At 47.2% G+C, this 20,669-nt stretch overlaps 1 protein-coding gene across 1 annotated transcript in view; it reads left to right on the forward strand.

Moving 5' to 3' along the window:
- The window catches only part of LOC116095949 (stimulated by retinoic acid gene 6 protein-like), a 53,200-nt gene that overhangs the window by 24,096 nt on the left and 8,435 nt on the right, over nt 1-20,669 (forward strand). Inside the window, exons 6-15 of the mRNA XM_031377295.1 lie at nt 1,624-1,699; nt 3,375-3,475; nt 7,782-7,912; nt 8,996-9,116; nt 10,167-10,212; nt 12,013-12,141; nt 12,476-12,546; nt 13,658-13,769; nt 15,967-16,120; nt 20,597-20,669. Coding sequence (XP_031233155.1) covers nt 1,624-1,699; nt 3,375-3,475; nt 7,782-7,912; nt 8,996-9,116; nt 10,167-10,212; nt 12,013-12,141; nt 12,476-12,546; nt 13,658-13,769; nt 15,967-16,120; nt 20,597-20,669 — 1,014 coding nt within the window. The remainder of the gene's footprint in view (nt 1-1,623; nt 1,700-3,374; nt 3,476-7,781; nt 7,913-8,995; nt 9,117-10,166; nt 10,213-12,012; nt 12,142-12,475; nt 12,547-13,657; nt 13,770-15,966; nt 16,121-20,596) is intronic.

The raw sequence follows: 20,669 nt of genomic DNA on the forward strand, positions 1-20,669 counted from the left end.
TGTGTGTGTGTGTGTGTGTATGTGTGTGTGTGTGTGTGTGTGTTCTGGCGCGTGAGTGCATGCACACATCATTGTGAACATGTGGAGGTCAGAGAAGGACCTGTAGGAGTTTGTCCTCTTCTCTCACTATGTGGACCCTGGAGATTGAACTCAGGTTGTCAGGCTTGGTGGCAAGCCCCTTTGCCCACTGAGCATCTCACTGGCCCTGCTCTTGTTTCTTGTGTGGGTGTGAAGCCTGTTCCATGAAGTCCCACTGTCTGTGGTCCTGCTGGCTATTGGTCTTTTTGATCTTGTCTCAGCTCTCTGACTATTCCCTTTTGCTTTCAGGTATGGTTTTTTTACCTCTCTGCCTCCCTGCCTTCTTTCTTCCTTCCTTCCTTCCTACCATGTAAGGTTTATGTATGGGATGGAAAGACTGGTATTTTGTTGTTTTGTTTTTAAGATTCATTTCTCTTATTTTATGTATGTGAGTGCACTGTAGCTGTCTTCAGACACACCAGAAGAAGGCATCAGATCCCATTACAGATAGTTGTGAGCCACTAAGCAGTTGCTGGGAATTGAATTCAGGGCTTCTGGAAGAACAGTCAGTGCTCTTAACCCCTGAGTCATCTCTCCAGCCCACTCTATGTTATTAAGACCCAAAGTGTAACTGCACTCCTGTCTTACTTCTCACCACTTGAACCCCACCCTCATGATATTTTCTGGGCATTTCAGATCTGTGATGAGACACAAGCATAGGCTCCTAGGATTTTAAAGAATCCCAGGGGATGTATGTGTGTCTTTCTGGTCTCCCCTGAAGGTTGCTCTTCTCTGAAACCTCTGAGGGAACAGGAGTCACGAGATTAATCTGAGGAGATTGCTGGATGGGTGTACTGGAGTCAAGAATGGCAAGAGAGGAGATCAGAGAAGTGCTAGAGTGGGCCATGGTGCTGCCCTGGAGCCAGGGCAACAGGAACGAGGTGTGATGGAGTCTAGGAAAGAGGGGATCCCTTGTTAGGGAAAATGTCCCTGTGTTTCTGACTTGAGATCCCACCAGCTTTGTCCTGAGGATATCTACTATGTGTAGTCTAATGGCTCCCCCACTGCACCCCCTTGTTCCCCTCCTGCTCCTCCATGCTCCCCTGGTCCAGCACTTCATTGGTGTTTCTGACCTTAGCTGGGAAAACCCAGATCCACAGACTGACTTCCTGGGAGTTAACGATGATGCTTCAGTCTCTCTCTCCTCCCTGCACAGGGTCCTTCCAGGGCTCTGGGAAGATGAGAAGGACTTTAGTTAAGGGTTTTCATTCATGGTCATTAGTTTTCCTTAAAACATGAAAAAGTCAAGCATTTCTATAGTGTTCTGTAAAATGAACTCCCCACAAAACCAGATATGGATTGGGGGGGGTCTTAGTGCCAACTCAAAGGATGCTGGAGATCATCAGAGCAGTAAACAATGATGATGAACGATGAACTGAATGAGAGCAGTTGGTTTAGGAAGACAGTGAGTGAGCAGGGTGGGTCTTGGGAATGCAGGTAAGGAAGTTCAGATGGTCCAAACTCCTGAGAGAAATACTCTAGGTTGGAGTCAATGCTGTCCTGTGACTACTGATGTGGCTGATGTGACTTGTGGCTACTTTTCAGGACCATGCAGTTAAATGTCACCTGTGACAACTCAGTGGACCGAGAGGCCTTCCTCCATTACTCCCTCATCCCATCCGTAAGTAAAGGTAGTGGAGCCCTGGGGAGGGGGCACTGAGCCAAGAGCAGTGATGGGGAGAGTCAGAGAGGGAGGGAAGGGATGCTCCAGCACACAGCTTCTGGGCAGGCCTGCATCAGACGGGGGAGAGAGAGCTGCTTGTTCTACTTCCAGAACCCCTACTAAGTTTCATTTTGGGTTCTGAAGCCAGCAATATGGGACTTTTGGCAGAGCAAAGGGGGGATTTTCTTTTCCTTTCTTCCTTCCTTTTCTTTTCTTTTCTTTTTTTTTTTCTTGGTGGATGTGTGTACAGGTGTACGTGAACACATCTGTGCACTCATGTGGAACACAGAGGCAATCCTGGGTAAATTAACCTTTGATTTTGCTTTTAATTTTTAAATTAATGAATATGCTTGTCTGTGTGCATGTCTGTGTAACACATGCATGTCTGGTACCCTTGGATGCCCTTGAACTGGGTTTGAGTTCAAGACTCCTCTGAACAACTTAGTAAGACATTAGACCCTGTCTTAAAATAAAAAGCCAAAATGAGGTCAAGGCATGTAGCTCAATGGTAAAGCACTTCCCCAGCATGTGCAAAACCCTAGAGGGAGTAATCCCCAGGAAGAGGGGAGAGAGGTCCAGGTTGGGGTGGATGAAGGAACAGGGCAACAGGAAAACCATGAGTTTCACATAAAACATGCTGAATTCTCAAAGCTTTCAACAGGAATGCCAGCTGGGTAGCTTATCAGATCTGGAGCTACTGGATGAGGAGGGTCAGGGCTGGAGGCAAAAAGCTTGTGAATGTTTTGTGTCATTAAAAGTGTCTCTAGCTGGACAGTGGTGGCACATGCCTTTAATCCCAGCGCTTGGGAGGCAGAGGCAGGTGGATTTCTGAGTCCGAGGCCAGCCTGGTCTACAGAATGAGTTCCAGGTCAGCCAGGGCTACACAGAGAAACCCTGTCTGGAAAAACAAACAAACAAAAGAAAAACAAAGAAAAAAAAAAAAACCAACAACCAGCCAAACAAAAAGTTGCTCTAGGGAGGAAGGCAGGGGCAGGGAAAGGTAGGGCTTGGATGGAGCTGCAGGAACTCTATCCATAAGCCAGGGAGAGAATGACCTAGCCAGAGGGCTGGAGAAGAGTGGGGAAAATAAGAACACACAGTGGACAAAGCCCAGGGAAGAAGGTGTAAGGAGAAGGTGCAGACAGTGCCAGAGAACTGCTGGTAGATCAGGCTGGGGTTGGCATGGGCTTGGGTGGTAGGTAAGGTGTTGGTGACATCATAGCCCCTGCAATGTGACAGGGTCTGAAGGGCCAGCAGAGATAAGGGAATGGAAAGAGCACATACAGACAATTCTCAAGACATTTCTAATAAAATTAGGATAAAGAATTTTCATCTGGAACATGACCAAATCCACAGAAACAAAGGGAAGAAAGGTTTGAAATATGACAGGCATGGCTGCCTTTCAAAACACAGAGACCGAGGTCCAGGGAGGATGTGTATGTGGAAATGGGACTCAAGGCTCTATCTGTGCAGGGCCACAAAGATACAGAACCCTCTGGTCGCTCTGAGGGACATGGAGTGCCAGGTATCACAGATGCAAGCTCTCTGCTTGCCTATACATTCTGTTCTGTGGGGGCACTGAGGCCACCATGAGGGTGACTGGGTCCCCAGACACACTGTTCTCTCCTTACAGCTCTTCATCATTTTGGTCTTATCTTTCCTCCAAAGACGAGAGCATCAGAGACAAAGGGATGACACCTCCTACCTCCTGGGGAACCACTTTGGAATCATCGTGTAAGTTGACTCAAGGTCATTTCCTGAAGCTTTGTGTACCCTGTGGTTGGGCCCAACAGAGTGCAAGGCCAGGTAGCTCTGATGATCCAATCTCCTTCCACTGTACCAATTCCCTAAACAATGCTCTGAGAGGCCACTGCCACCATCAGCCCCAGGGCTGCCCAGATAGGAGAAACTCCTCAAGGAGACCTAGACAGCCATGGAATGGGCCTTCCATGAAAGTTATTCCCTCGTTGCTGTGACAAGCAATAAGACAGAGGCAACTTAAGGGAGTAGAGGCCTATGTTGGCTCACAGTTTAGGAGAGTATGATCCATCACAATGATGAAGGTGTTGGAACAGCTTGGTTTGTGGCAGCAGCAGTGTGTGGCAAAGCTCCTCACATGGTGGGCAGATCAGGGAGCAGAGGACAGATAGGAAGCAACACTGGGCTATAATCTTCAAAGTTCCACTCTTATAGCCCTGCTTCTGTCATCTAGAACTTTCTCTGAAGGTCTATAACCTTCCAAACCACGCCAATCACTGGGGACCAACTCTTCAAACACATGAGGCAGTGGGAAACATTTTAAATCCAAACCACCATGTCTTCCTGCTGAGGGGACTGTGGCCACCTCAGGAAACAAGAGGCAAAAGGCTCCCAGTGACCAAAAGCAGCCACCCTCCTGGTTGGGATGGCATCATGAAGCATGTGAGATCCTGCCCAGCTTCCAGAGTCTTTCTATTGTAGGAAATATTAAAAAAAATACATATATATGTATACACACACACACACACACACACACACACACACACACACACACACGCACATATATAGCTGGCTCGTTCCTACACTTGTGCCTCCAACTCTCTGCCCCATGCACTGGCAGGCAATGGCCGACCTGTTTTTATCTCATGGAGACTCTGACTCAGAATTCCACAATCTCTCCACCCAGTTTGCTAGGTTCCCACCCTATGCTTCAAATCCCCCATGGCTTTTGTGGTGCAAATCTGGAAAACCCACACTTTGCCCCTGTACTTTCTCTCTTGAACCCAGACAAGCGGAATGAAGGAAACACAACACAAACTTAGTTCAGAAACAATGGTAACTCAATCTCTGGGTGTAACAACTAAAACCTAATTTTGTAAGCCTTATTATCAGATTCCTCCAGTGGCGGATCCTTGCAGATCCGCCATGATACCGGGGAACTCTAACAGCTGCATCTTACCCATATGTTCTCCCCACTCCAAAAGGACCTAACTCTCTCCTGCTTCTTCTCTTCCTCTGTCCAACCCGGAAGTCCCGCCTACTCACCCAGTGATTGACTCCTATATTCATTAGGGGATTGGTTCACAAGAAGCCATCTGAGTATGTGACTCATTCCTCATTCCAGGCAACCTCTCCCAGGAGAGCAGAATTAATATAAAAATACAAGCAGCACAAGGCCATCCACAACATCTTCCTAGTTATACCATTCTGCATCAAGGCACTCCTTAGCACATTTTTCTTGAGTTTTAATTATTCTGTCTCATGACTCCATTATCGTTGTCATCATCATCATCATCATCATCGTTATCATCACCATCATCATTATCATCACCATCACCACCGTGCCTCATTGCCACTGACTAATACTCCCTGCTATGGTTTAAATGGGAAATAGGCTCATGTGTTTGAACACCTGATCCCCAGTTGGCACTGTATGGGAAGGTGATGGAACCTCTCAGGAGAAGAGCCTTGATGGAGGAAGTATGTAGAGGCGGGTTTTGAAGGTGGATGTCATGTATGTCTGGGCCCCGTTTCCTATTCTCTCTCTGTGTCTCTCTCTGAGATCTGTGATCAGAAACATGTGGCCGGCTTCAGGTCCCTGGTGCGCCTTCCACACCACAGTGGTTTGCGTCCATTCTGGAACTCTAAGTCCAAAAAAACCCTCTCCTTTCCCAGTTTGCCTTTTGTTAGGATATTTTAATCACAGCAAGAGAAAAGAAACTAATACACCCCTCTTGTGTGTGTGTGTGTGTGCATGTGTGTGTGCACACACGCGCATGCAAATGCAGCATTCTCTAGCTTCCTTTGCTACCCACGATGACCCTGTGATAAGCAAAGCAGGGGGTTTCTATTTCTGTTTTGAGCATGGGGAAACTGAGTCTCACATACACCTTAAGTACCATAGTTAGGTCTTGATGAGATTCAGTTGGACAAGATGCATTTCTGCAAACCTTTGCCAAGCTTGAATTCTGTCCGAGGTCCTGTAGACCCCGCCCAGCAGAGTTTGTAGTTTCCTAAGCACGTGGTGACATGGAGGGCAATGTACTGAATGAAACAAGAACATGAACTTGATGCTGAGGGAGACAGTAGAGATCGCCTTCTGGGGCAGACATGAAGACAGCTCCTGAGGCTGAGGTCACAGGGAGACAGAAGGGGTCATCAGGACTCTGATTTGTAGTGACAAGCTCTCATGCCACCAGAGTGCACAGCATTTTTCTCTCCTTGTGCCAGGGTCTCCTGTTACTCGCACCAGCCTCAAATTCTCTAGGAAGTCAAGGATGACCTTGAACTCTTGATTTTCCTACCTCTACCTTCCAAATGCTGGGATTACAGGTGTGCCTCAGTATTCCCAGCTGACCAAGTTCTGACTAAGGCCTATTCCAAATGGACCTTCTGGTTGGAGAGCCCTCCTCACATTTCATTTGCATACTCTGAAATAGATGAATTTTTTTTTTATAGGAGAAACAATATCTACCCACATTAAACCACAGGAAACAAAAAGAAGGAAAATTTAAAGTGAAAGTTACAAAGTGTTGACAATAACCAGCTGATTTCCTGAGAACCAAGAGGAGACGCCCAGGGAGACTAAGTTTGTCTCTTTCTGCCCCTCACTCACTGGGGCAACTCTGAGCCACTATGCCTTGTTCCTTTTGGCCATGTGATTTAGGCTCTTGCTGCCCCATGACCCTGACTTTTCTGTAACATCCACTCTGATCCTGACTTGGAGTGGCTTTAACAGCTTACTGGCTCACAGTCTCAGGGTTGCAATGAGAAAAAAAAATTGACAAGACCAGACATTGACTTGGTGCATCCAAACGGCATCAGCCAGCCATGGTCAGGAAAGTAGTCATTTTAAGGAGTAAAACTTTCACCCTGCCCTCATAGAGCTTTTCAGTTGGGCTTGAGCATTAGATTGAGGGCTGCAGAGATGGCTCAGCCCTTAAAGGTTAAACTCACAACCAAAATGTCAAGAGAATTAAGTTGACAGAAGATAAACTGACAGGAACATAAAAACATAAATTTACTTAATGTGACTTTTACAGGCACAGGGTCCCATAAGGACATGAAAATTCAAAGATACAGTTAAAGTTGAATACACACACACACACACACACACACACACACACACACACATACACACTACATCCCTATGCCCTCACAGTCCACATATATCAGATCTCCCTGGTCCTAGAGTTAACAGACAGTTGTGAGCCCCTGACATGGATGCTAGAAATCAAACTCAGGTTTTCCATAAGAGTGGTGTACACTTTTAATAGCTGAGCCTGCTCTCTGGCTCCTCATTCTCTCTGGGTGTTTGGGTTTTTTTTCCCTAAAGTTTTTCTTTTTAACCTTCATTTTCATTTTATATGTATGGATGTTCTTCCTGCATATATGCCTGCATACCATGTGCATGCAGTGCCCACAGAGGTTTGGACAGGGCTTTGCATGTAATCTAGAAGAGCTGTTATAGATGGTTGTAAGGCGATCACAGAGATGTTGGAAATGAAACCAGGGTCCTCTAGAAGAGCAACCAGTGCTTTTAAACATGGAACCATTTCTCCAGCCCCACATTGTCTTTTAACTGTTATTTTACCTGTGTCTTTAATTCAAAATATTCCATATGCCGAAGTGAGATATTTTGAGGTGGAATGGTTTTAACTCCCACAGTTATTTGGTACTAGCTTAGCCAATGATATCCAGACCTTCCTCAGAGATATATCAGAAGGGAAAGTCTTCCTCGGCTATGTCTGGGTCCCTGGAAGCCTCCCTGCAGCTGTATGAGATACATTCCTTGTTTGGTCTTCACATCACACTGTATCTCACAAAAGCTTGCTCCATTTTGCTAGGCGTCATGGCTCCCAGAATCCTTGCTGTATCCCTACTAGATTTGGAGGTCCTCTATGGGAAGGACTGCATCTTTCTCACTTTAGAGCACAGAATCTGTGCTTAGACTGTGGTTGCTATGAGCAGCTCAGTCTCCCAAAATCCTTCACTCTCAACAGGCAGAATGGCTACTTTAGAGGTGACCCGGAGACTCACACACCATTTCTGTTATCTACAGGCCTCTGGACTTCGTGGGGACTTTTAGTAACCGGTGGTCCTATGGAGCTGCCTTTGGAGCCACAGCCAATAAGGTCATGTTCTTGTTCTCAGAAGGCTACCAACCCCTGAAGGTTCCGCAGTGGGCCCAAGGTACCAGGACTACCTCACACATCCCGGGAATGTCTCCTGAACATACTTGCTCTCAGAGGCTGTGGGGGTTGTCTGGAGGGGTGAAAGAACATGAACAGCCATGTTCTCCTTAGCCTGTTACTTGCCCAAGGTCAATGCTTAGTAACCCACAAAGACTACAACCTGACTGGGAACTTGTCTGCAGTTAGACAGACATAACACAGTCACCAGAGGTAGAGTCTTCCTCATCCTCCTCAGCCAGTCCCCTGAGTCTGCTGTTTTCTGACAGCAGCAATTTCTAGGGCTTCTTGAGGAGCGACCCTTTCTCCTTTGTCCATTGGCCAGAGGCCTCTCTTCCCAGGCTCTGTGCTCATGGAAAGGAGCTACTCTGATTGAAAGTTTGGTGAGCGCTCCCATGCAGTCCCAGAGCCATCTCTCCACTATACAAACTCCTCATAGTGCACTGCTGAGGCTAAGTCCAGGAGATGGAGTGTCACTGGCTTCCTTGTCTGTGTCCCTGCGGCAGGATGAATGTGCCTCTGTTGCAGCTCATTTCAGACCTCTCTGCCCACTATACTGTCAATATCCAAAGCAAGAACTCTGGCCATTTCTGCCATGCAGTGCCTACCACGGAGTAAAGGTCAGCTTGGATGACTAAGCCTTTCTTAAAAGCTGTCGATCCATCTCAGAGGTCGCCAGCGGTGGGACCAATGAGACCATTGCTTCCATAGAGAGTTCTCTATAGTGTGCATTGCTGGAGCAACGTGACCATCACCTTCCTTAGGGTACTCTCCACTACACATAACATGCCTGTGTGGGCCTCTGTGATACATTTGGGCACCGCCTTCTCAGGCTTTTTGGTTTACTGGCTGGTCTGTCTGTGCCTATCATACTGTGAGCTCCATTTTCATCTTCATGGTCAGCAGGAATGGTTAACGAAGGACATTGCTGCATTCCTCTGTCATGGCCTAAAGCTCTTCCAGTCAGCTCTTTGGGTCCTGAGGCCCTGGCTTGAGCTCAGAACAGAACACCACAGCTCTCCTGGTCACCTCTGAGTAGAGAGCAGAGGAGCACACAGCATCTTCTTGGCCTTGTCTCTTGCAGCCTTTGTGCTTCTCATCGGGGGCATGGAAGTCGGCCTCTCCTACTTCCCCTTCTTTGCCTGCCTGTCCTCAGAGTTCCAGCTGGTCAGCTCCATCCTGGGTTTCGGCTACTCCCTGACCTGGTAAGATGACTCTGCTTGCCTTCTTCTGGCCATATTGGCCATGGCTGAACTCCAGGCAGGAGGAAAGAAATGGTTTGGAGTTCCTTGTGGAAAATGACAATAGCAAGGTTCAGAGTGGGTGACTTGCTCAATGTCTCATGGTGGCTTCTTCTTGGGGGTACTTCTGAGGCTTCCAAATGTCTGTCCAGAATGCTGTGTGCCTCCTGAGAGAATGCCCATGGTTAGAATATTCCTGGAAGCCAGGAATTAGGGAAAATTCACTTCTGAAAACTGACAAGGGTCCCCATAGGGGAGGTAGGAGCCCCATGTCTACAGCTTCTCCTAGAGAAAATTGTCATGTCTCTGCTTGGCATTCAGGGCCATCCTGGCCTGGCCTCCTCCTCCTCCACCAGTCCCTAAGTATGTCCAGTGCATCCTCTCAGTCACATGGTTTCCTTTCATTGTCTCTTCATGTACTCATTCAAAAGCCATTCTTTATGATCCTCATGGACTTTGGTCCCTGGGCCTCTGTGTTCCTATTCCTTGTGTAGATAATCCTCTCTCCACCTGGGAGAGGCTTGGCTCATGTTGAATGGCTTCAGCACTGCACACTTATGCAGAGCTGGCACCAGGGATCATCTGCCAGCTGAGTGACCTGCCTTGGAACAGTTATACTCATGAGTCCCTGAGGCCCAGTCCTGGCTCCCTATCCCCCATCCACCCATCCACTCCTCCATTCAGCAGGAGCCTCAGTCACCATCAGGAGACCTGAGACCTTACCCTGGCTCTATGTGTCTGTAAGTGGCTTGGACAAATCACTTGTTGACCCTGGACTTCTGCTTCCTTGAGTGCTCGAGGAGCATGTATATGCCACCCTTGTCTACAAGGACTCTGAGATGTGTTCCCCATCAGGGCAGACCCAGAAAATATAGTATTCCACTAGGCACAAGGAGGGACCTGATCAGGAAGCAGTCCTTCTGGGAGGTGGCAGGAGGCATCTGGGCTGTGTTCCTGAGGCTGTGTGGGCTGTGCTGGGACAGAGGCCAACCCTACCCTGCTTCTGTTCTGCAGGCTTGTGGTTACTATTCTTCAGATCTCACAGTGTCCCCATGGGCAGGTAAGTCCTCGCTGACCTTGTTCAGGATGTTCAGTCACTGCCTCAGGGCCACCAGAGCCCAGAGGAGCTCAGAGGAGCCTTCTCTAGGCTTCAGTTTCCCCACCTGTGGGGGAGGGGAGCGGGCATTGCTCACCCCGCTTCTGTTTGTGTAGCGTCTTTCACTCGCTGTGCCTCTTGGTTATCGAACCTACTTTACAGGTGAGGAAACTATGCCAACTTTGCCAAGGAAGTCGCAGGAATGAGCAGAACTGGGAGCCTGGCCATTGTCAAGGCTCCTTTCTGCCCATTCCAGTTAGCCCCAGTCTCTCTTGCTGTAAAATCGGACCATTAGACAGGTGCAGCCTTTCCAGGAGGACCAGCCATTCATTGCCTTCTCAGAGCTGTTGAAAGTTGCAGGCTTGGTCTCCGAAGCCAGAAAAGGAGAAAATGAAGAGGACATTGCTAGCCAGGTTCATGCCATTCTGTAAAAGCTCCATTTGGTTGAACGGTGGCAACTTCAGGGGCTGTGGTAAATGAATGTATTTCTCTAGATTCTTGCTTCCAGGACCCCAGTAATGGACTCTCTTTAACAATTGACACTCTTTAACTGACCACCTCTAGCAATGGCCAGCTTGGGACCAAAGCCAGAAGTTTTTCAACCTCCTTCCCCACCCCTGCCCCTTCTGCCTTGTAACTGCCCCGCATGTAGGCCGTAGGCAGCAGGGTGTCCTGATGCTTAGTAGGTCTCCTCTCTGCATGTCTCCCCAAGTACAGGCCTGCACTGTCAGCAAGTCGCTTATTCTTTGCCTGTCCTTCCTTCTCAGGGTCTCTCATGATGCACTTAGAGAGGTTCCCCAGAAGGTTTGGGGGAGTCAGGAGGTTATCTGGGCCCAGAATTCAGGCCTCACCAAGGTGAGCCAGAAACGTGTGAGAGATGAAAGGAAACGGTGGAACCTCCATCTCAGGGCCTCTCTATCATGAACTGTTACATCATAGCATCAAGCCTGGATTCCCGTGGGGGAACAGGCCTCCAGAATGTAACAAAACATGAAACCAGCCAGCACATTGTGAAAGCTGAGTTCCACTAGTGTTGGTCTGAAAGCAATAAAAATAGGAATTCAAAAAAAAAAATAAATGAATAAAAACAAAACAAAACAAAAAACTATGAACACTCCCTTGAGAACCGCCCAACTCCCAACCTTCTGGTGCGATTGGTCCTTCCTCTCTCCTCCCTTTTGTCTCCTCCCACCTCCTTTATCCCTCCCTCCCTCCCTCCTCCCTCCATTCATCCTTCTATTTCTTCCTTTCCCCACCCCACCCCCTCCTTCCATCTATCTATCCACCCGTTTCCCAGTCTCTCACGTTTCCCTAAAGGGACATTCACTTTTTCATTATATTAAAAAACAAACAAACAAACAAACAAAACAAAGCAAAACAAAACCAAAAAGCTGTTTTCATAACATGAAAGGGCTCAAAATTTTCTATCCAGGATTTGCGGATTTGTCCCCAAATCCATTTTTTTCCTTCTGTCTATGTAGTGGGAGGAGGAATTGGCTGATCGTGTAAGAAGAGGGAACAGAGATTGGCTGACCATGTAAGGGCGGAGAGCAAGATTGGTTAACCATGGGGGCGGGATGGGGGCGTGTCAGAGATTTGGCTGACCATATAAAGCAAAGATTGGTTAGTGTTTTAGTTGTTTTAGAGAAGGCAGATCTGCGTGGCAGGCAGAGTCGTGTCCTATCTTCATAGCGGTATTCTGGCCTTACTTCACTGCAGCCTACCAGTTCCCTGACACGCCCCTCCCCTCTGTTTCTGTTGCAGTTTCTGGGGAGGTTCGAGAGTGTCACTTTCTACTGGCCCTCACTGTTGTGCCTGGGTTTCCTGCTGGGTCGTTTCCTGCACATGTTCCTTAAGGCTCTGCCTATCCACCTGGGCCTTGAGCCGCAGACAGTGAGTGTTGTTGGACATTGATTTCCGGCTGCCCAGGGAGTGGGGATCTGTTACCGCTTCTCACATGCTTTCCTGCACAGTCTCTCTGGTGAGGGAGACAAGCCTCTTGGAGCAGGGGCTGGCTCAGCATGGGCTAGAAGAGTTGAAAAGGACCAGCTCTCTGGCTTTTGGGGGAACGCAGGAGCCTGACAACGTTGAAGGCCCGCTCCTAGGCATGACTGGTGCTGGGACCGCTAAGCTTGATTCCAGATCCTGGCCTCCATGTCGATGACCCCTTAAGGGACTAAACCCTAGCAAACGTCTGTGAACCAGCACATCCCCTCCTTCCTCACAGGAAGAAAAGTCGATGCTGGAGGCCCACCAGGCAGAGCATGTGAAGCAGCTCTTGAGCAAGCCCCGCCCACAGTAAGCGCTCTTCCGCCCCTTAGCCCCTGCAATTTGTACCTGGCCTCTCTGACAGGTCAAGGGATGGTGGAGAGACACTGCAGGAGTCCGTGCAGATAACAGAAACCAACCCAAAGCAGAACAAAGCAGTGGGGGAAACCAGGGACTGGGGGTGGGGCGAGCGGGACTCTAAAAAAACTGAGAGAGAGTCCGGTTCAGGCCAACTGGACCCGAGACTTAAGAGACAACTTAAAGACTGTTTGCTTAGTGTTCCATACAGTGCTCCTAAGAGCCTGGGCCACACTCTGTGTGAGCTTTCTCCCCACTGTAGTCTCCAGACTTGAGGAGGAAAGACACATTACACTTTCCATTTAAAAAAAAAAAATCATTTGAGTATGTTCCCTTGGGTCAAATGCCAGAGGAAATCACTTACTGTGTCTAGATGATTGGCCGAGTCCATTTCTTGGGACAGAAGAGAGACGGGAGCAACAACCTCACTTAAGTAGTAAGACCCACAGTGGGGATAGATAGCTTCCCACCAGAGCTCCTTAGATGGTCCAGCCCAGCTCTCCTCTGCCTCAAGTCACTGCTCATAGTGGGTGGATCCCAGAGAATTGATTATCTTGTCCCAAATCACAGACTGGCAAAGTTCCTACTATGGTGAGAGTTAGCTTTGGAGAACTATACTTGAAATAATACTGGCACTAACAAGACCCAGGTGTATTATTTTATCATATGTAAGAACTCTGGAGGTAAGCATTCCCCAGTGACCATAGAGGACCCGTGCTGCCTCCTGGGCTCCAGCCTGGACCAGCTGCTAATCTGCATTTCTGAGGACAGATTGAAGGAAACAAGACAGAAGAAAAGGAGTTCCTGACTTCTCAGTTCCGCCTGGGCAGTCTGCCCTAAGCCTCATGTCACACTCAGGGTGACAGAACCTAGCCAGAGGCTCTTAGCTGCTAGAGAACTTGGAGTTTCTGGGGTTTGTTTTATTTATTTTAGTTTTGTTTGTTTTAGTGTTTTTGTTAACCCCTTGCCCTATTCCTTAAACTCCAGTCTTTGTCCTTAAGGATGAGGGATGATGGGAAGCTCAGAGAACTTCCAATGCTCCTTTCTGTGTGTTCATTCACAGAGAAGGAGAAAAGTCTTGGTTTCAAACCAGGGTGTATGAGTGGGACCCCTGCTTCCAGTTCCCCAGCAGGATGATCGGGACCCTGGTGCTGGCGTTCATCTGCCTCTACCTTGTAAGTAGCTCCAGGAAAATCCTTTCCTAGTTTTTTGGTTTTTTGTATTTTGTTTTTGTTTTTTTTTTTTTTGTTTGGTTTTTCAAGACAGGGTTTCTCTGTGTCACCCTGGCTGTCCTGGAACTCACTCTGTAGACCAGGCTGGTCTTGAACTCAGAGATCCACCTGCCTCTGCCTCCCAAGTGCTGGGATTAAAGGCGTGTGCCACCACTGCCTGGCTCCTTTCCTGTTTTGTAAACAGTGCAGAGTCCAGTCTGGGGTCACCGAGTCTTTGGGACAAGCAGTGTGTACCTGAAGTTTGAGTCAGATGGGAAATGTGGTGAGTTAAGGAAGTACAGTGATCAACCCTTTGACCTGCAAGGACCTATGTCGTGACACTCACTAGAGAGTTATCCAGCACAAATAAAACTGGTGGTGGCTCACACCTTTACTTCTAGCAAACAGGAGACAGAGGTGGATTTCTGTTAGCTCAAGGCTAACCTAGTCTATATAGTTCCAGGCTAACCAGGGCTACATAGTGAGACCATGTCTCAAAAAAAAAAAAAATCATGTGATAAAATTTGACATGGACTAACAGTTGATAAGGAAAAATGTTTTATATCATTTGATATGCTAAACTGACCCAGGAAAATTGATAGAAATAATGATCTCTAAAGAAAAAATACAATTATAGACAGCAAGTTATGCTGTGAAAAATTACCAATCCCCCATCCTATTTCTCTTTCCAAGACCAGGCTTCTCTGTGTAGCTCTGGCTGTCCTAGAACTTACTTTGTCCACCAGACTGTCCTCAATTTCAAGCTCTGCCTGCCTCTGCCTCCCAAGTGCTGGGACTAAAGACATGTGTGCCACGACTGCCCAGCAGCTAACTGATTCTCACAAAAGTAATTTATTTCAGTGACTTAAAGATGGACGTGGAAAGGTAGAATTGATTTATAGTATGGATCAAAGCTGAACTATCTTTCACTTGCTTTTCATTTTTCTCAAGAAAACACATTCAGTGTTGATAAAATTCTCACTTCAATGTTTTATCAGATAAGATAAAAACATTGTACATGCTCTAAATCATTGGAAATGCAGTTGGCTGAGTCAAGGGCAGTGGCAGTGGGCAGAATACAGATGGAAAACCTCATTATCTCTGCTCTCTAGCACTGAGAAGTCAGGTGGCTGCCATGCCCCCCAGACTTTTATATGGTTGTTCAGGATCTGAACTCTGATCGTCACAATTATTACAAGTGCTATATCCCCTAAACCATCTCTCAAGACCCATCCCTTGTTTTTTTGAGAGTAGGTCTCCCACTGAGACCTAGATAATCTGATTAGGCTACGCTGGGGAGGGAGTCACTGAGATCCTGGGATCTGACTGTCTCTTCCTCCCCAGCTCTGGGGTTGCAAGCCTGTACCACCATGTTGAACTTTTTCTGTGAATACTGGGGATCAAATTCAGGTCCTTGTGCTTGCTGTGAAAACACTTCATCCACTTAGCCATCTCCTTAGCCTGCAGAGGATGGATTTGAAAAAACAACTCAAGTTCTCTGCAGCATTGACTAACTCACTTGGCACTGTGGTGTGCTTTAAGACTTTATTGAATGTCAACCGTATACTAAGCACTGTCTTAAGAGCTAGGAGAGGGCAGAAAGATGTTCTAGCATAGTCCTAACCAGAGAGAAGTTGTGGGTCCAAGAGAAGGAGTAAGACATGGAGGGAGAACGCTGCCATTGTAAGAGAGAAAAGAGATGTGGAAGGCATTCTGAAGTTCAGTGAGTTCTTCTGAACTAAGAAACTATCTGATGATGACTGCGTTCACACTCCACTCTCAAAAACAAACATGATATGGTTGTTTGAGAAAGAAGGTGATGGGAAACAGAAAAGCAGGAGCATGCTGGTTCGCAGACAGGACACTGGGCAAACGTTGCTATCATGTAGAATACCTTCTCCAGTATAGCTCCTGTTTAGATCAGTGAAGGGGACCATGGGAAATGTGGCTGGTCTTGCTCGTAGGGTCACACTTTATCTCCAGATTCCATTATCTTCATGTGTTTTTGAGTCATTCTGGGTGAAGAACAAGCTTGCATACTACCATGTTCAAGAGATGTTTGACTGCCTGGAAGAGGCTGGCTTCAAGCCCTAAGGACGTTTGTGTTTGCCATGCTGACCTGGTCTCAGGAAACCTTGACACCTGTGCTCTACATCCACAGTTCATTGTCATTGAGTTTTGTGTGTTTCTACACGTGAAAGACAAGATGGACATGTTTGAAGAGAAGCTGCAGAGCTACCACACCCACATGAACGAGACGGGAACCTTGACCCCAGTCATAGAACAGGTGAAAGAACTGATCATCATCACTAAAGGTAAGACCACCCACTGCCATCTTCCAAGTAGCATTCACACTGCCTGATCAGGTGCCTGGATTTCCTTTCTGGGAGAGTTGATTTGTGTCTTCCTGGGTCTGCTAGGACAGAGAGCTGAGGCTGAACTGAGCCTACCAATAGAAGTTTCTCATTTTAGTTGTTATTTTAGTTTTTTTATCCTGCTGTGGTAATAAAACACACTTGCAAGAGCAACACAGGGACGAAAGTTTATTCTGGTTCACAGTTCTGGACACAGTTCGTCATACAGGGAAATCAAAGTGGCAGGAGCTTGAATCCATGGGTCACAGCATACCCACAGTTAGGAAACACAGAGGCAAGTGCATTTGGGGCTTAGGTCCCTTTCTCCATTGAAACAGTCCAAGCGTGGGAATGGTGCTACCCACAGTGGATAGGTCTGCCCATTTCATTGCATGCAATCAAGATGATCTCTCAGACATGCTGTGGTGGTTTTAATTATAGTCCTGCATAGGCTCATATATTTCAACATTTGGTCTCTAGTTGGTGGTCCTGTTTCAGAAAGTTTAGGAGGTGTGGTCTCGATGGAGAAATATCTCATGGGTGGGGGACCTTGAGAGTTTGAAGATCCACACTAGTTCCAGTTGTTCTCTCTGCTTCCTGCTTGTTATTGAAGATGTGAGCTCTCAGTTGCTGCTTCAGCTGCCATGCTTGCCCGCTGCCATGCCTGCCCGCTGCCATGCCTCCTCACCATGACCTTAACAGTTGTGAAGTAACTTCTCATTGTGTTTTTAATTTGCATCTTCTGAGGATGAATAATGAACATTTTTCTATGTTTCTGTTGGGTGTTTGTGTGGAGGAATGTCTTTTTGAGCCTCCCCTTTTTATTGGTAGCAGGAAAGGTACTTATGAAAGAAGCTTTCTTAGAAAATGACATAATCTAATGATCTATACATCATCTGGGGGAAGAGGAGATGTCCACTGTCTCCCAGGTGAGAAAGAATAGTGGACAAACTGTCAGGATAAATGCCTGTGGGAGAGATGATAAATGACGGTCTTAGTCAGTGTTCTGTCACTGTGAAGAGACACCATAACCCAGCAACTCTTATAAAAGAAAGCATTTAGTTGGGGCTGGGTTATAGGTTCAGAGTTTAGTCCATTATTGTCATGGTGGGAAGCATGGCATTGTACAGGCCAGCATGGTGCTGGAGAAGGAGCTGGGAGTTCTACATCCAGATCCTCAGGAAGCAGGCAGAGAGAGAGACACTGGGCCTGGTTTTGGGCTTCTGAAACATCAAAGATCTCCCCCTACTGGCACACTTCCTCCAACAAAGCCATATCTACTCCAACAAAGTCACACCTCCTAATCCCTCCCAAATAGTGCCATTCCCTAATGGCTAAGCATTCAAACCTACGAGCCTAGGTGGGCCACTCTTACTTAACTACCACAATGAGTAAGGCACTTACTGTACAAGCAGGACAATCTGAGTTTCCCCACAAAAACTTAGGTATGATGGAAAATGCTTGTAATCTGTGGAGACAGGGAGATAGGGAGATTCTTGGGGCTTACTGGCCCGCTAGCCCATACCCTAGGTTCCAGTGTGAGATACTGTCTCAAAATAGCAACAACACAAAAACCTACGTGCACAGCTCCTCAGAAACAATACACAAGATTGACCTCTGACTACCCACACACATACACATGCATGCATACAAAAGAAAAAAAATAGGAGCGGGTGCACACACACACACACACACACACATACATGGAGAGAGAATGGGGGCGGGGAGAGGGAAAGGGAGATGGAGATGGAAACAGAGACAGTCACAGGACAAATCAGAATCTCCCTCTTTGTCTTATTTTTCTCTTCTATAAAATGAAACTTAGATAAACAAACGGCTTGATGGTTTCCAGAAGATTTTGTGGCATGGATGTCTTATGTCTGTAACCCACCAAACATTCCTGTCTTCTTTCCTTTTCTATGGCTGTGACACCATGACCAAGGGAACCTATGGAAGGCTTTGTGTGGGTTTATGGCTCCAAAAGGGTAAGAGTCCATTGTAGCAGGAAGGTATCATGCAGTGTGGTGGCTGGAGCAGAAGCTGAGAGTTCCCATTTTGAATTGCAAGCAAGAGCCTTTAAACTCTCAAGACTGGCCTCTGCAGTGACATGCTTCCTCCAACAAGGCCTCCTCTTTAAACCTCCTGATGTGTTGGAACGGCGGAAGTACCACACTAGGCCTAGACAGTTCCACGTGTAAGAGGTTTAATTGAGAGGGAGTAGGGGGTAGTGGCGCGGAAAGAAAGGGGAGAGAGAGAGAGAGAGAGAAAGATGGATGAATTGTCCCATATATATGGATTGTGACGTAGTAGTCACAGGTAAAGGTGGGAGCTGAACCCGATGGATTCTGGGAATATGATGGCTGTTGTCCTGGCAACAGGTCTGTGGACCTGCCCATGTATCACCGCAGGCTCTAAATGCTAACACCTCCCAAGCAGTGCCACCGAGTGAGTCCCAAGTGTCCTAACAGCTGAGCCTATGAGGACCATTCTCACCAAACTACCAAAAGCCCTTCAGGCAGTGGTTCTCAACCTGTGGGTCATGACCCCTTTGGGAGTGTCATATCAGATGCTTACATTACAACTCCTAACAATAGCAGAATTCCAGTTATGAAGTGGCAATGAAATAATTTGATGGTTGGGGGGAATCACCACAACACAAGGAACTATATTAAAGGGTCACAGTTTTAGGAAGGTTGCGAACCACTGCACAAGTCATATGACACCTGTAGCAATGGGACTTTCTTCCCATTACGCCTACCAAGCTGGGAGACTGTCAAAGCCAGAAAGGTACACATTAGTATGAATTACTTTCTTATAGCTCTGTGGTCACAGGAAGAACTGAAGCAACAGCAGCGGATCCTTCCATATTGCCGGGCTTTACTGTGGCCTGTGAACATTTTACACAACCTTAGTGTGGATTTGTGTTCAGTATGATGAGTCTTTGAGCTCCACACCCAAAGAGCATTTGTTCTGCAAGTATAGTAGCGTCCACTCTTTTGCTTTTTATATTTATTTTTTACTTCCAGTGTATGTGTACCCTCTGTGCCTGGTGCCCTCAGAGGTCAGAAGAGGGTCTCAGATCTCCTAGAACTGAAGTTAGAATGTTTTGAGTCATCTCTTCAGTAACACCATTCCTTTGATTGTAAACCTTAGTCTCCAAAGACTGAGCTCTCTCTTCAGTTTCATTCTTAATATTATGACAGTCTCCCTTTCTGCCTCTGGTCTGGACATGTGTTTTTGTTTTGAGGCAAGGTTTCATGTAGCCTGGGATGGCCCTGAGCTAGATAGAATGGAGGTCCTTGAATTTCTGACGTCTTGGTGCCACCCCCACTTCCAGGTGCTGGGAGTCCACACGACATACCCCAGCTCTTGTTTTCCTTTTCTTGTCTTCTTGCTTGGGTCAGAGCCTCCTTTACAATTCTGGTAGAACTGGTGAGAGTGGACGCTGCTTTTTCTTGTTTTACAGATGGGGGGAGTGCTGTTCACACTGAAGGATGATGTCCGGTGAGGTGTTTTTTAGCAGAAGCCCTTTCACAGGGGGAAGAAACTCACTACTCTTTCTAGTTTGTTGTGTGTTTGTGAAAAGGGTTCTCTCCGCCTAAAGAGAGGCAGCCCTACCGACTTAGCCTGAGCTAAGTAGGTTGAGTTAAGCAAGTGAACTTTCCCCAGTTTCCGTAGCCCTCTCTCATGAGCGCCTAGAGTCTCCCTGAAAGCCAATTAGAGCCCATGATGGTGTGTACTGATTGTCAACTTGGCAGCGTCTTAGATGGCCTCGGAAAGGAGCTTGTGGGCACGCCTGTGAGGGATGTGCTTTGTCATGTCACCTGAGGTAGGAAGACTAACCCTAAATGTGAACGGGACCATTTTATGAGTCAGGTCCTGGACTGAATAAGAATAAGAAAGGCTGCTGAGGGCCAGCCTTTGTCTCCCTTGGTCTCCTGGCTGTAAATGCCAGGGGAACAGCTGCCTCACGCTCATGCCACCATGATTCCCCACCATGACCACCATGACGGACTGAACCAACAGAAAAGTAGCCAAGACCGAGCCTGAATAGCGAAACTTGTTGAACCAAGAGTGCTATATAGCCTCTTGATAACAGAGGTTCTGTGATTAATGCCCCACCTCCACTCTATCGGAAGTCAGCTATCATTGTATTTTCCATTCATGGGGCCTACTGATGCTGTGGATCATGCACAGCCTTCCCAAAATTAACTGAATGTAGTTGGAACATTTGCCATCAAAGGTTTCAGAAGACCATGTAGGAAATCACCTCTACCAAGGATGTGTGTAGTGAAACTGGGCACCAGCTCACCCACAGGGAAGGAAGAAAAGGAGGGGCACAGGCTTGCCTAGACCTTGCTGACGCAGATCTGTGCTCTGCAGTTCCACTACAGGTGTGTTTTTACAAGCCCTCTCATGTCAGCCTTTGTATTTCAGGTGTGTGGGTGGTGACCATTTTGCCTGCCTCCCTCACGTGTGTCACTTATCTCTTCCACATTTTGGCCTGTTA

Source organism: Mastomys coucha, unplaced genomic scaffold (assembly GCF_008632895.1).
Source record: "Mastomys coucha isolate ucsf_1 unplaced genomic scaffold, UCSF_Mcou_1 pScaffold18, whole genome shotgun sequence".
NCBI lineage: Eukaryota > Metazoa > Chordata > Mammalia > Rodentia > Muridae > Mastomys > Mastomys coucha.